Source organism: Xiphophorus hellerii, chromosome 20 (genome assembly GCF_003331165.1).
Source record: "Xiphophorus hellerii strain 12219 chromosome 20, Xiphophorus_hellerii-4.1, whole genome shotgun sequence".
NCBI classification, from domain to species: Eukaryota; Metazoa; Chordata; class Actinopteri; order Cyprinodontiformes; family Poeciliidae; genus Xiphophorus; species Xiphophorus hellerii.
Window position 1 is genome coordinate 9,592,093 of NC_045691.1, and position 14,070 is coordinate 9,606,162.

At 33.5% G+C, this 14,070-nt stretch overlaps 3 protein-coding genes across 3 annotated transcripts; all 3 read left to right on the forward strand.

Annotated features, from left to right (window-relative positions):
- The first annotated feature begins 1,827 nt into the window (after nt 1-1,827).
- Nucleotides 1,828-4,225, forward strand: LOC116710971 (odorant receptor 131-2-like). The gene is made up of 2 exons (XM_032550318.1): nt 1,828-1,993; nt 3,011-4,225. The coding sequence occupies exons 1-2, from the start codon at nt 1,865-1,867 to the stop codon at nt 3,806-3,808; spliced, it is 927 nt and encodes a 308-aa protein (XP_032406209.1). The 5' UTR covers nt 1,828-1,864; the 3' UTR covers nt 3,809-4,225.
- Nucleotides 4,226-6,072: 1,847 nt separating this feature from the next.
- LOC116711256 (odorant receptor 131-2-like) lies at nt 6,073-8,033 on the forward strand. Its single transcript, XM_032550664.1, has 2 exons — nt 6,073-6,204; nt 7,067-8,033. Exons 1-2 carry the CDS (start codon nt 6,073-6,075, stop codon nt 7,865-7,867), a joined length of 933 nt encoding a protein of 310 aa, XP_032406555.1. The 3' UTR covers nt 7,868-8,033.
- A 3,006-nt stretch (nt 8,034-11,039) lies between these two features.
- LOC116710385 (odorant receptor 131-2-like) lies at nt 11,040-12,507 on the forward strand. Its single transcript, XM_032549404.1, has 2 exons — nt 11,040-11,152; nt 11,689-12,507. The coding sequence occupies exons 1-2, from the start codon at nt 11,060-11,062 to the stop codon at nt 12,505-12,507; spliced, it is 912 nt and encodes a 303-aa protein (XP_032405295.1). The 5' UTR covers nt 11,040-11,059.
- The last annotated feature ends 1,563 nt before the right edge of the window (nt 12,508-14,070 follow it).

Consider the following 14,070-nt stretch of genomic DNA (forward strand, 5'->3'; position numbering starts at 1 on the left):
TGTTTAATTTACTAGAACTCCCTTTTCATTCACTATACTAAATTGAGTTTTGGTTATGTCAACAGCAGAGTAGATATTTTTGACAAATAAAATGGATTTGAAGAAAAGAAACCACATGGAGATTAGGTGAAACAAATACATTTTTTAATGACTTTCAAAAACAATGAGGTGGCCTTACTGTTTTGCCTGTTTAGTAATGTAGCTTTACTATAGCAGAGGGCTTTGTTAGGGTGGACTTTAGCTTCAGCTTTACAGATTCAGGTTCGTTTTTGTTAGATTGATGGTGGGCTGCACAACACTGTAATCCTCAAAAATGCAGTAAATAAACAGTAACTCTATTAAACAAATTTGTGTTTTCCAACAGTTATGAGTAAAAACGTTAAGCCAATTAACTCAACCTGATGCAAAATTACAGCTATTGAGGAAATGTCTATAGGAAACCTAATAACTCTCATTAGCAGAAAACCTCTGTCATTCTGCCAGACCCTTTGTCATCTAGTTTAAGAAAAAGCATTGAAGCAAAGTCATTTAAGAGGTTTTGAAATAGTTTTTAGACCTTTGTATACCCTCATACTGGTACCAGCCCACGTAACTGTAACTCTGTAGCACACTTTGATCACCATTTAAACCAACCTGCCAATATTTCTTTAGGTATCTAAAAAAAAATGGTTTGCAGACAATGTATTTTGGCCACATCTTTGATGCTGATGTGCAAAATTAGGCACTTGACAACTTGCTTCTTAAACATATTTAGTACTCTAATAGCTGACAATGTTTTAAACACACTAAGCAAGACATATAGTTGTTTATGTTTTATGTTTCATTTATTTTTTTAAGCAGTGGTTTGGTGAAAGAGGATGGAAGTTAGTGTATTTGTCTAAAGGTTGAGCTTTAGATCTGATGGATGGATGGATGGATGAAACAAACAAACAAAAACAGACAAATACTCTGACTTCCATCCTCATCCCAATGCACTTGCAATGCTAACATGTGGTTGTCCTTAGCTACATTCACACATTATGCAAAAGAGAAGCACCTACACACACACACACACACCCACATGCATTAACACGTGACTATTTTTTGTTCCCTTGACTTTTCTCCACTTTAACTATATATTGGGTTATGTCGAGCAGATCTGACTGATCTGCAGCATAAACCAGGTGAGTTTTTGTGCAGTTGTTCAATTTAAGCATTTAATGATTATTTAGTATTATTTAAAGATTTGTTTTTAAAAAATTGCAATAGGTATGTCTGATGTGATTTACTAAATTTCTGTTTTGCTTCTAGTGTTGGTACCCTTTGCAAAGAGTATTGTGTTGTGAAATTGTACTGTTTAATTTTTTCAGGTATTTGTTTTTTGTTCTGCTGCATTGGTTGCAGCAGGGAAGGAAATATTTTTGATCAAAATGAATATTTTATTATATTATTTATTGCTGTGATCATTAACCATTACAAAATACATCAACTAGAAAATGTAAAATGTGAGTAAACAAAGGACATTTTTAAGCTAACAACTACTGACTGTCATCTTTGATAAAAAAAGCTTGAAGGGAAAAGACACAATTTGCTTTAAATGACTTTAAATTACCTGTGACCATTACAGAACTAAAATGAACAAAGTTGCACTGAGTTTTTTAAATACCGTATTATTGGCATTCTATATTATGCATATTAAAGACTCCTTGTATTTCTTTTAATAATATTAAGCATATTTATAGATACTAAAACCTCACAGTTTAAATTCTGTTTTTCAAACTTGCCTATGACATTAATTTAGTCAGTTTTAACAATAATATGTTGAATATTTCTCCACAGTTCTGCACGCTTTGTCAGATGACCCCCAAACTCTCTAAATGTTGGTATGAATACCACTACTGTCAACCGGGACCCGCTGTATGTAGCTATCTTAAAGAATGTGATCACTGTTGTCCTCTCTCTTGCTATTATCTACATTAATGGGACTCTGGTTCATACATTCAGAAAACATCAGGTATCAATTTTATACATTTTGAAAATAAGCATTTGTGTTTTTTGTGCAGTAACTGAGGTAACATGGACCCAGTTTTCTGTTGTTGCAAAACGTCCCCTTTCAAATATCATGAAGTTAAGTGGAAATTTTAGAATTGTTGTTTTTTAGCTGTTGTACTTGCAGTTTTAAAGTGATGTATGTAAAGATACGACAACAGTAGACAAAATGAGGCCATTGGAAAATTTAAGGTAAAATTTGAGTTATCTGCCTTCTCTCCAGAAAACATCCAGGTAGGAAATTAAGTTCAACACTGTTGCATTACTCAAGCAATTACACGGTTTACTTGTTAAATTGCTTTTGTCTTATATTTTTCTGAAAGTTGTATTTTTTATTTACAATTGTCTGTTGGTTTCATTAAGTATTAAAAAAATACTTAAAGGTTTTCTGACAATAATGTCTGAATAAAGAACACATGTCCACAATGTACAGCTGTGAGACACCACTTAAAGTTTATAATGCTTAACCAGAAGAAATTCTTGAAAATTAATTTTACTCCAGCTGTTACAATATTGAAATGATAAAACTTGTTGCAATGAAATGTTTCAGGTTACAGCTTTTACTAAACCTTTTAATTTGAATGTCTGTTTATCCCTGTATAAATTGTGACTTAGATGATTACATTTGTGAAACTAAAGTACATGTAAAGTTTCAACTGATCAAGATCATTAATAATTTAAGTCCTTTAACAATTATGGACTGATTATCCTAAAGTAGGAGGTATCAGGTAAAAACATACATTTGATTATATGACTTTCTACTATCATTAGAGAACGGTTACATAGCACCAATAAACTGCTTTTATTGACCTTGGGAGATTGTGATAGTAACGAAAATATTTTTAAATTAAATGTCTGAAAAGAAAAAGAAACAATTTTAGTATTGATATTCAGATCATTTCACACTATGAACTTAGAAAGTCAAAGTAAAAAGGTCTGTCTTTCTATTCCATTTCCTGAAAAATCTTGTCTTTTGTTTCAGGTTTTCAACACAAATTCTCGTTACATCCTGTACATACACCTGGTAATCAACGATATAATCACGCTTTCAATGATGATCCTCCTCCAAGTTCTGAGTTATATTATATATACTCTCAATGTCTCATTTTGCATCATTATGCTAATACTTGTCACATGTGCATGTCTAAACAACCCCTTAACGCTGGCTGCCATGTCTCTAGAGTGCTACCTGGCCATATGCTTCCCTCTCCGTCACCCTCAGATCTGTACAGTCAGAAAAACTTACATTGTGATCACTGTGATATGGGTCCTTAGTTTATTGACAATCTTACCAGATCTGTTCATAATTATTGCCACAAGACCTGCAGAGTACTTTCATTCCAGGGTCTTCTGCTTGTGGACTAACATTGTTACAGATACAATCCTTGAAAAGAAGAAAGATGTATCCAACATTTTGTTTCTAGTCATTGTTTTTCTCATTCTTTTTTATGCATACTTGAGAATACTTTTCACTGCACAGGCTGCTTCAGTAACTGCAAAGAAAGCAAGGAACACTGTCCTACTTCATGGATTTCAGCTGTTGTTATGCATGCTACACTATATTCATAATATATCAATAGAGGGCCTGTCAATGCTGTTTCCAAAAGATACTTTAGCCATTCGGTATGTAATTGCACTATTTATTCAGATTATGCCAAGGCTCATCAGTCCCATGGTATATGGCATAAGGGACAAAATGTTCAGGGAACACCTAAAACGATACCTGTTACCTTTAAATCCAGCTGTTCATCCAAAAAAGGTACAAAAGAGGAAAATATAAAGATATTTCTAGTTTAAGTACTTTTTTCAAGGCCCAGGATAGTTTTTAGGGAGCCATTCTTTATTCCTTCTTGTTCGATGACATCTAAAAGGGTGAAATTGTGGCTACTTTAGTAGAAGTCTACCCCAAAAAACAGTCCTCGTAGGCAGTACTGTTGAAATGACATCGAAGAACATTACAGCTTTATAGAGGAAACATGCTAAGCTACTTCCTGGCAGTAAGTCTGAAGCTGCTTTGAAGAAGTTATGGAGTGAGTTCCATAAAAACTGAGCCACAAACCTCATTTAGTTTTGAAATAAATTCTTCCACCTAGTTTTAGTTTAAGTTTTAAACTCAATTTGAATTCATGACATGAATGGCTGTGTTAAACAATGTTTACAAAGAACATTAATCATTCCTGTTTTATAATTTAAGAGTAATGCTACTATAAATTAGCTTATAATAAAGGTAAGTAAAGCAATATACTGAAATATTCAACCACTAACAGATGATTAGCACAAACATTTTTACATCCAAAATGCACTAACTTCACATCAGGTAATTTTCTGGAATAGATTTTTATCATGGTAACCTTACCTAGCCTTCAGTCCTCACTGGAAACGATGGGAGTGCAAGAATAGTGACAGAAAACTACTCTGGATCCTAAAAATATTTTTGCAGTGTAAACACACATACATGGTCCAGACAAGATTTAGGGTTTAGGACAATCATGTTCTGGGTTATAAAAGTTTATGGTAAGAGGGAGACATATCTTGCAGCCCATAATTTTACATTTTCTCCAGTTTTTTATTGTTTCTGTTTTGAATGAAACATACATAGATTTCACCTTTTAAGTTTTTACCGCAAAAATAACGTTGGTTGTTATTTGACATTTATTTGGTTGTCTGAATAAAAAATAACATAAATCAAACAGTTCACAAACTTGTCATTTCTGTTACAAGAGTTCATGTTCTCATACACTTTATCACACTAAGCTTTGGTTATGTAAGTCTCTAAAAACTGTAATTTGTTTCACATTTTTGTTTAATACCAGTCATCCATTCCAATGGATTTATGGACTTGTAAAACATTTAAACTCAAGTACATCTACATAGGAATAATTACTTCTTTCCTGTCTGACCACTCTCAAGTAAAGGACACTAGAGCCAACAAAACCTTCAAAACAAACAAACAAAAAAAAAGAATGAACTTTATCCATTATATTGTATTTGCCTATTCATATTCAGGTACATATGTGGGCAGGCCATTGAGGAGGACACTAAGATTACTGACCATGTCAACAGAAAACAAGTTGTCATGTTCAAGAAACTAACTTGAGATGATTTGCGCTCTGTGAAATGATCTGTTATCCTTCTGGAAGTAGTCATCAGAAAACTGGCACATTGTGATAATAAAGGAATGAATGTGGTCACCAAAAATAATAATTGATACTGAGGTCACAAGAACAACAAAATTGTACCTTTGATCTGATATGGAAAAACATATTTTATATTCACCTAGTAGTAGCATTTTTGTTGTCTGAATGGTTTTATTAAGGAATGCTAGTTATTAAAGTTAATTGTGTGTGAAATCAAGCTTTGAGTCTGTGAGCAAGTGCTACTGCACAGACAGATGTGGGTGGTTATACACACACAGATACAGAAACACTCGACTATTTTTGATCCCATGACTTTTGCTCAGCCTATATAAATTGAGCCGTATCAAGCACAGCTGACTATTTGTCTGAAATATAACTGTGTGTAACCATCACAAGGTGAGTCTCCTTCATCCTGTTCTTGTGTGTAAACTTTGAGACTTCGGGGTAATTGCTGAGCCACAGGTTAGAGATGTTTCTGATTTACCTGATTTGAATCTTGTTGCTGCTGTCATTACCAGAGTTGAAGAGTTAATTTTTCAGCTCTACTATTTTTCAAAAATATTTCTTGTGATTTTAAGATAGATCATCAGTAAATTGGAAAAAACATATATTTATCAGACTTATTTTTATTAAGTTTTCATTAAGACATGCTTTTTTAAGCTGATGACAAATGAAAGTGTATATTAGTTTAAAGTGAATTATGTTGAACGAAATTCTACTCTGTCAAAATTACACCTTAATTAAATGCTTTGTGATAAAATGGTGATTTGTGACTCATTTTCTAGCTGTATAAACTTGACATGTTGCTGTGTAAAATATTGTCACTTTTATGTTATGTCCTTGATAAATATTTCTCTGCAGGTTGCCAGATTATGTCAGATGAGTTGCCAGTCCTTCATGTACTGGCATGAATACCACAGCAACCAGAAATAAGGACCCCCTGCACATTGCAATACTTAAGAGTGGATTCACTGTTGTTTTCTCTCTCTCCATCATCTACATAAATGGGATTCTGATACACATATTCAGAAAACATCAGGTATCAATTCTGTCTTATTCAAAAATTTACCCTGATTGCTCCAGTAAAAGACAATAGGTGACACAAAACATACTTACTTTTGCCGTAAAATAAAAGCTGAGCAATAAAATGTCATGAAGGATCTGGGCTTTTCCGCATAGAGTTTTTGTTGGTGTTTACAGTTGTAGCATTTATCATTTCAAAGAAACAGAAAGTTGTTTCACCTTGTCATAAATCGTACATGTCTTCAAGTTGCTGATTAAGAATTTGTTCTTTTCCTCATTGCATTTCTTCAGACTATGTGCTGGTCTCAACCAAAGTTGAAAAAGCAATCTTTTTGTCACAAGTGTGTAAGAGTGAGGAACATTTTTTAGATTCATTGTTGCATTTAATTTATCTTTTGACTGCTTTACTATTAGTATTCCTGGCATTTCATTAGGATGCTAAGCAGTGATGCATCAATCTGTGCAGTTCCAGTCATTTTACTATTTATCATGTGTATGTTTGTTTTTTCAAGCTCAGTGATTAACCTGAACAGTTCATTCTTTTATTGCCATGGTTATACAACAGCAATGGATGTTGATATTTAAAAACAAACAAAAAAAAATTGAATTAATTGTGATTTTATTTCTAATCCACACAGGGTCAAAACTATACACACAGCCACATAAAAACTTAAAGTAATCTAAATCCTTCATGAAGTTGTGCTGAAGAGTTTGAAATTACATATTATTTTTTCATTCACTTATGAGCCTAAGAAATATAAATTAGTTTACACTATTTTAGATTAGTGTAACCTAATTACACTAATAAAATCACTAATAAAGTGATAATGCTAACATCTTTCCCCCTCATTTCCTCAACGTTTTGTCTTTCCTTTCAGGTTTTCAACATGAACTCTCGTTACATCCTCTACATCCATCTGGTGGTCAATGACATTATCATGTTAGCATTGATGGTCCTCCTCATATTCCTGAGCTATGTCCTGTTCACAATCAATGTATCATTTTGCATTATCACACTTATTATTGCCATAGCTTCAAGTCTAAACAACCCCTTAACGCTTGCTGCCATGGCTGTAGAGTGCTACCTGGCCATATGCTTCCCTCTTCGCCATCCTCAGATCTGTACAGTCAAGAAAACTTACATTGTGATCTCTTTGATATGGTTCCTAAACTCTCTTGTAATACTGCCAGATGTGTTTGTCGTTGTGGCAACAAGACCTGCAGAATATTTTAATTCCAAGATTTTCTGCATGTGGACAAATATTTTCACTTATCCACAGCTTGAAAAGAAGAGGGACATATTCAACATTACTTATTTGGTGATTGTTTGGCTCACTCTTTTCTATTCATATTTCAGAATACTTTTCACGGCACAGGCTGCTTCTGCAAACGCTAAGAAAGCGAGGAACACCATCTTGCTGCATGGCTTCCAGCTGCTGCTGTGTATGCTAAGTTATGTTCACAGCATAATGATTGAGGGCATCATAAAGTTTTTCCCAGGAGATGCTCTGATCATTCGCTTTGTGATATCTTTGCTGATTCAAGTCACACCTCGACTCATCAGTCCAATAGTTTATGGAATAAGGGACAAATTGTTCAGAAAGTACCTGAAAAAATACTTTTTACCCTCCAATAAGGCAAGCATTGATCCAAAAAAGATGGAAAAGAAGCCAACATAAAGGAATGTTCTACTTCCTGCAGAGTTTTTCTTATTTATTTTAAACCATACCTGAGCTTCTTAATATTTTAATATATACTTATATATAGAGAGAGAGAGATACAGAGAGATTTGGTTTTCCTCATATGCAATGATGTAATTTTGAAAATCTTATATTTATTTTATGTTCTTCAACATTTTGTAAAACAAATAAAGTCTTGTTTAGTGACATTTTCACAGAATATGATGAAATTAGTTTTGTCAACAAAATAAACTGATTAAAATGCATGTTTCCAGAAAAGTTGATGTTATCCATGTGTTCCTTCTTTAATGGGAAACATTTTATTTTGTTTAGTAAAAGTTTGGTAAAGTCTTATTTATTCCCTCTTATCAGTACTTTTTCAACAGATGTCGAAGAATGTTGCTTTTAACTACCTTGGGTTTTTTTTAATGTGTTTTTACACTTCAAAGAATATTATTGGAACTGTAAATTATTTCAATAACTCAATTCACTAAGTGAAGCCAATTACACATCGACTGATGTTTTCAGGCCTTTATTTCTGTTACTAATAATGGTTTCAGCTTATAGCAAATTAATATAACATTTATGTTTAGAATATTACATCAGACCAATAAAAATGATTTTTCATCCAGATAGGCGAGCCTAATAAAAAATATCCTTAACATATGCAGAAAGACTTTTTTCAAAAGGCATAAATGCATGACAGCGCATATACTAGTTTGAAGAATATGACTGTAATCTAATTACAGTAGCATGTCACTCATTGTCACTCCAGCTATTTGCAAAACATGTTTCAAGCTAAGAATTTCCATTAAACCATCAAGAAGATACCAATAATTAAAACCACCTGTTTTAAAACTACATTTACTAATTTTTATGATCAAATAATATAGATTACATTTGTAACCTATATAATGAGTCTAACAATCAAACAGTAAATGGTAAATGGCCTCTATAGATATTTATCAAGTCCAGGAAACCCCGAAGCACTTTACACTACATTCAGTCATTGTCTCTCATTCACAACAAGTTCTCCTTGGTACTGTAATTCTTTTATTAGTGCTCAAGTAGCCGACCTTACTTCATCAAAGCCATCTGGCTCTCACTCCCCAGGGGATCCGCTACTCTCAGGTCTGAAACCGGAGTCCAGACATTTTGTTTACACACGTCTTCCTCCAGAATGCTTCTAATCCACTGAAAAATAGGACCGTACCTGTCCGTATCACTAAAAGAAGATTAACAAAAACCAGAAATACAAACATCTGAAATCAAATGTGAGGCCCATCCTATATTTAAAGGAATCTCAATCTCAAGAACGATCTGCCCCCATGTCACTTAAACTGGATCTTAAATATAAGATCATTATCAGCTAAAGGTCTATTAGTAAATGACTTCATCACTCTGCATCCCCAGAACCAAACATGGAGAAGTATTATTCAGTTTAAATGCACCACAAATCTGGAACAAACTCCCAGAAAACAACAGAACAACCGAAACACTGAGTGCATTTAAATCTAGACTAAAATCCATCTGTTTAGAGTTGCTTTTGAAACATTATTGACACATTAATCAACATTTGAGGTGTAACGGCGACACTTGAGAATTTCAACTACAACTTTGTATTTTTTTCGTGTGAGTTAAACTGATGTAAAACTCTTTAAATTGCCTTGTTGCTGAAATGTGGTATACATATAAACTTGTGTAAAATCTACTAACCTGGTAAGTCACCTGCGACAAGGGCATCAGTGACTATGAATCTTTATAATTAAATAGCATATCAGAACTCGGTACAACTCAGGAGGAGCAAGGGAAACAATGTGTTGAACAAAACACATATTTATTACACATTCTGACAATAACACAAACAGAACAAAATAGTCATTGTTTTCTTTTAGTAGACCTAAGTCAAGTCAGTCAAGTTCAAGAGTTTTTTATTCCTTTGATTTGTTTTCAGTCCGGTTCAGTTTTCAGATCTGAATGTTATATTGTAGCTACCTGGGTAGTGTTAATATATATATATATATATATATATATATATATATATATATATATATATATATATATATATATATATATATATATATATATATGTGTGTGAAAATAAAAATTAGATGACAGAATAGAGTAAATATATGTAGTAATAGATAACAGGATGAGAAAACTTGGAACTGGTATCATTATTGTTGTTTCAATGTGGAATCACTTCATTATTCCCATCACATTTTCCAGCTCACCACCAAACACTGCTGTCTTTAAAAGGCTGCTTCTTTTTGTCTGCGTCTCACTTGAGGTCAGGTAAGTATAGGTGAGGAGCTGAGTTTCTCGTTTACATTAGCAGATTTTAAAGAGTTTATATTTTACATCAAAACTTAAAGTTTTAATTAAATCAGTTTGTCACCCTTTAGATTTTTTTCATTTATTTACACTAATATTTTTGCCATGCAGTGATTAGTGTACAGTTGACCTTCCAATTCAAACAGATGTGGCTGCTTTCAAGTCTGTGTAACATGCAAAATCATAGAAAAATCTGTCTAGCTCTGTTTTAACACAGGAAAATTTTATCATCTATTTTTTGCTAAAGAAAGCTGTCTTTAGTGACAAATACAGAATGCAAATATTGTAGAAGTTTTTGTGTTTTGAACATGTTTAAGATATCTTGAATGTACCTTTCTCAACATTTACTGCCATCTTTCTTTTACTTAGTTTCTCTCTGGTGTTACAGTGAAGCATGAGCTCATTACTGAGCCTCACAAACAACACGACTTCCCCTTATCAGGTGTGTTGACAGAGAATATCACTGAAATATAACCTGTGGAAAACATTTTTCCAAAAGAATCAAAAAGGTGCTTATTTATTTTTTATTTATTTATTTTATTTTTATTTTTTAGGAAAGACTTTGGGAAAAGATCAGGAGTCACACAGAATTTTTAAAGAATGACTAAGAAATATTAGTGGTGTTTGTTTTTGTTTTGAAAACCAAACGACTGCATTATTGTAATGATTTTTAAACCAAACAATGTTAGTAAAGCATATCCAGGTTTATAGGAGGATTTATTTTTCTTGTAATTTTGCTGTTCATTTGGTACAGTCTCCAAAGCTTGAGAGATGACATGTTTGCATAATTTCTGTAATCACTGTGACTTGTTACCTCCTTTTTCTGATCAGTCTGTGCTATACAGAGATACTTTCACCATGGCCTTGGTGAAGAACCTGATTGTCGTGCTCATCTGGCTTGTCCTCACATATATCAACTGCACCTTGGCTGCCACTTTTTTTAGACATCAGGTACACACATCTACAGCTCAAAGCAATAAACTGTTTTTTAAAAATTGCATTTGCAGAATATCTTTGTAACATATTTATCTATAGGTTTCAGACAGGATGAAAAATTTGATGTTATGAAACTTGTGAAATATACATTTTAGATTTATTTTACTATCTAAAAGTAGTAGTAATATTGTAGTTCAGGCTGTATGTTGAGGGCCATTTCTCTTTTCTACTCTAATCTCTGACCAGTTTTTTTGTTACTGAAAAGGAAACCAAAGGTGCATCAGAGTGAAAAAGACCAAATGTATGTGTGAAGCACAACTTTCTATTGTTTATTTGCCAAACATTTTTCAAAACTGATCAAATAGATGGTTGAAGATTTAGAGATTCAAATAAATTCTATTCATTTTCTTTTTCCAGGATGTTGATGTTGATGTTTGGTCATGGTTAGTCCATGATTCATGTTACACTAAATCAAATTTTAGTGTAATCCTAGATGATCTGGTAATGCATAAATACAAATTTAAGCCTCTCTGTTCTTTTTCTTCCAACAGACTTTCTATGAAGATCCTCGTTACATCCTCTTCATCCACATGGTGATCAATGACGGCATTCAACTTACTGTGACCTTCACACTTTTCATCCTCAGCTACATTTTCTACAAGATCAACGTCTCGCTCTGCTGCTTCTTCGTCCTGGTGGCGGTCTTCACCACCAGAAACACCCCAGTCAGCTTGGCTGGGATGGCCATAGAGCGCTACATTGCCATTTGCAAACCTTTGCATTACTCTCAAATCTGCACAGTGAAGAGGACTTATGCAGTCATCGGATTGATTTGGTTTATATGTGTGGCCCCAGATATAACAGATCTGTTTGTGACTCTGGCAACTGAGCCATTAAGCTTTTTCCAACACAACTCTGTGTTCTGTTTGCGGGAGAGCGTGTTCAAAGATCCTATACTGGCTCAGAAAAGGAAAGCATTTGATATTATTTATTTTTCATGCGTTTTTCTTACTCTGGTCTTTACCTATCTGAAGATCGTGTTTGCAGCCAGGGCGCTCTCCAGAGCTGACACGTCAGCCCAGAAAGCCAGGAACACCATCCTCCTTCACGGTGTCCAGCTGGCCATGTGCCTGCTCTCCTACATCTCTCCAAGCGTGGAGATTGTTCTACACGTCATCTTCCCAGGTCGAATCCTAGAAATCAGATTTGCAAACTACCTGATTGTCTATATTCTACCTCGGTTCCTGAGCCCGATAATTTATGGTGCCAGAGACAAGAAGTTCAAGAAGTATCTCAGAATGGACGTGCTGAGATGCAGCTGCAAGTATAAAGGAAAGCCAGTGGTCCCACTGAACAAAGACAGAATGTGAAAATAGTTTTTTTACAATAGCATTAATAGATGTTTGCATTATGGACTTTTGATTATGCTTGCCAAAAATAACACTTTCATTGAGCTAAAAATAATAAATATTTACAATTTAAGTTTTGAAAAATTACAGTTAATTCTACCATTGTTATAAAGATAACACTGAAGAAAATCAAGCAAACATTGGGACTTTTTACAGAAATTCAATTTTAATAATATAACACACTTTAATAAAATATGACACATATTGCTGAAACCGGAACTTTATAGACACTGCATTAGGAGATAAATAGCACTACTGCCTAAATCAGATTTTTGTTGTTATTGTTGTTTTAGGCTAAATAGCACTACCAAAAATGTTTCTATTTGCATAATGTTGCAATATTGAAACAACTTTGCATGTTTTTTCAGTGTCTTTACAATATTTATAGGCTTTTTCATAAACAGTGGAAATGTTCAGCCATCATATTGTTCAGGAAAGAGCCACACACAAACAAATTGAATATTAATGAAATGATCAAAGAAAAGGATGGGTTAAAAAAACATTGTTTTTTTCAAAGAAGGATGTTCTTTGAAAAACATCTTTTTTTCAAAGGAAAAATAAGACATCAAACATCTGTGGCCCCAGATCTGTTATATCTGGGCATACACACGTTTTAAGCTAAATTGTAAGGATTTCAAGAGATATGTTTAATCCTCTGCATTCAATGCATATTAGTTACTGCATCAATTAAATGTAATTCTTATTTCATCATGTTTGATGCTGTAATTATTGTAAAGCACTTTATCACCAAAAGGAGGATGAGAGACATCATAGCCATTTACAGCAACTTCAGTTGGACCAAATATCCCATAAACTCTCTGTGGTGTTCTGATCGGGCAAGTTTGGAAAGTTGAACTGTTTAAAACACAAACTGAACCATGTTATGTCTTATTCCTGATTTTTTAATGGTTCAGAAAGCAAAATATGTCCACCTGCTCATCAAAAGGCACTTACAGCGTAACCTATTACATCATAGCCTTCATCCAACCCATATACCTGATTAATACTCAGAGACCAAAGCACTGTCAGGTTCTTTATAAATGAGCAAGCAGAAATTTCTGCTTCTCATGAAGTCAGTGCTCTGTCTTCAGTTTATGATCTGTGAGTAAACAACTTTATGTTCCATTTGATAACTTTAGGATTCAGCTGACATTAATGGTAGTGATAATTTGCTTATCTGTCATATCTTATAGCCTTTTATACTTGTCTTGTGAGTCTACTGAATTTGTCTATAAAACTTTCTAGTTAAGGTAATTTAAGAGTAGAACCTTTTATTAATTGTGTGAAAATAGTTAAATAACATGAATATTTTATCTTCAATTTGTGTATCTCTAGCACTAATACTAGAAAACAGTTATATATTCAGATGTTTTATGTGTTTTCTAATACAGCTCTTTTGCAGAGTCTTCAATATGTATCATAGAAGTCTTTAAACAAGGTACGTATTTGTGCAAAATCTATCCAATAGATCTTGTATATTTGTCTTCAGGTGTTTTCTAAAACAGTTCAATAATAATTTTTGAA

Coding starts and splice junctions, on each gene's coding strand:
- LOC116710971 (XM_032550318.1), top strand. CDS start 1,865: ATGAATACCACTACTGTCAACCGGGACCCGCTGTATGTAGCTATCTTA. Junction 1,994..3,010: donor ATACATTCAGAAAACATCAG/GTATCAATTTTA, acceptor CTTTTGTTTCAG/GTTTTCAACACAAATTCTCG.
- LOC116711256 (XM_032550664.1), top strand. CDS start 6,073: ATGAATACCACAGCAACCAGAAATAAGGACCCCCTGCACATTGCAATA. Junction 6,205..7,066: donor ACATATTCAGAAAACATCAG/GTATCAATTCTG, acceptor CTTTCCTTTCAG/GTTTTCAACATGAACTCTCG.
- LOC116710385 (XM_032549404.1), top strand. CDS start 11,060: ATGGCCTTGGTGAAGAACCTGATTGTCGTGCTCATCTGGCTTGTCCTC. Junction 11,153..11,688: donor CCACTTTTTTTAGACATCAG/GTACACACATCT, acceptor TTCTTCCAACAG/ACTTTCTATGAAGATCCTCG.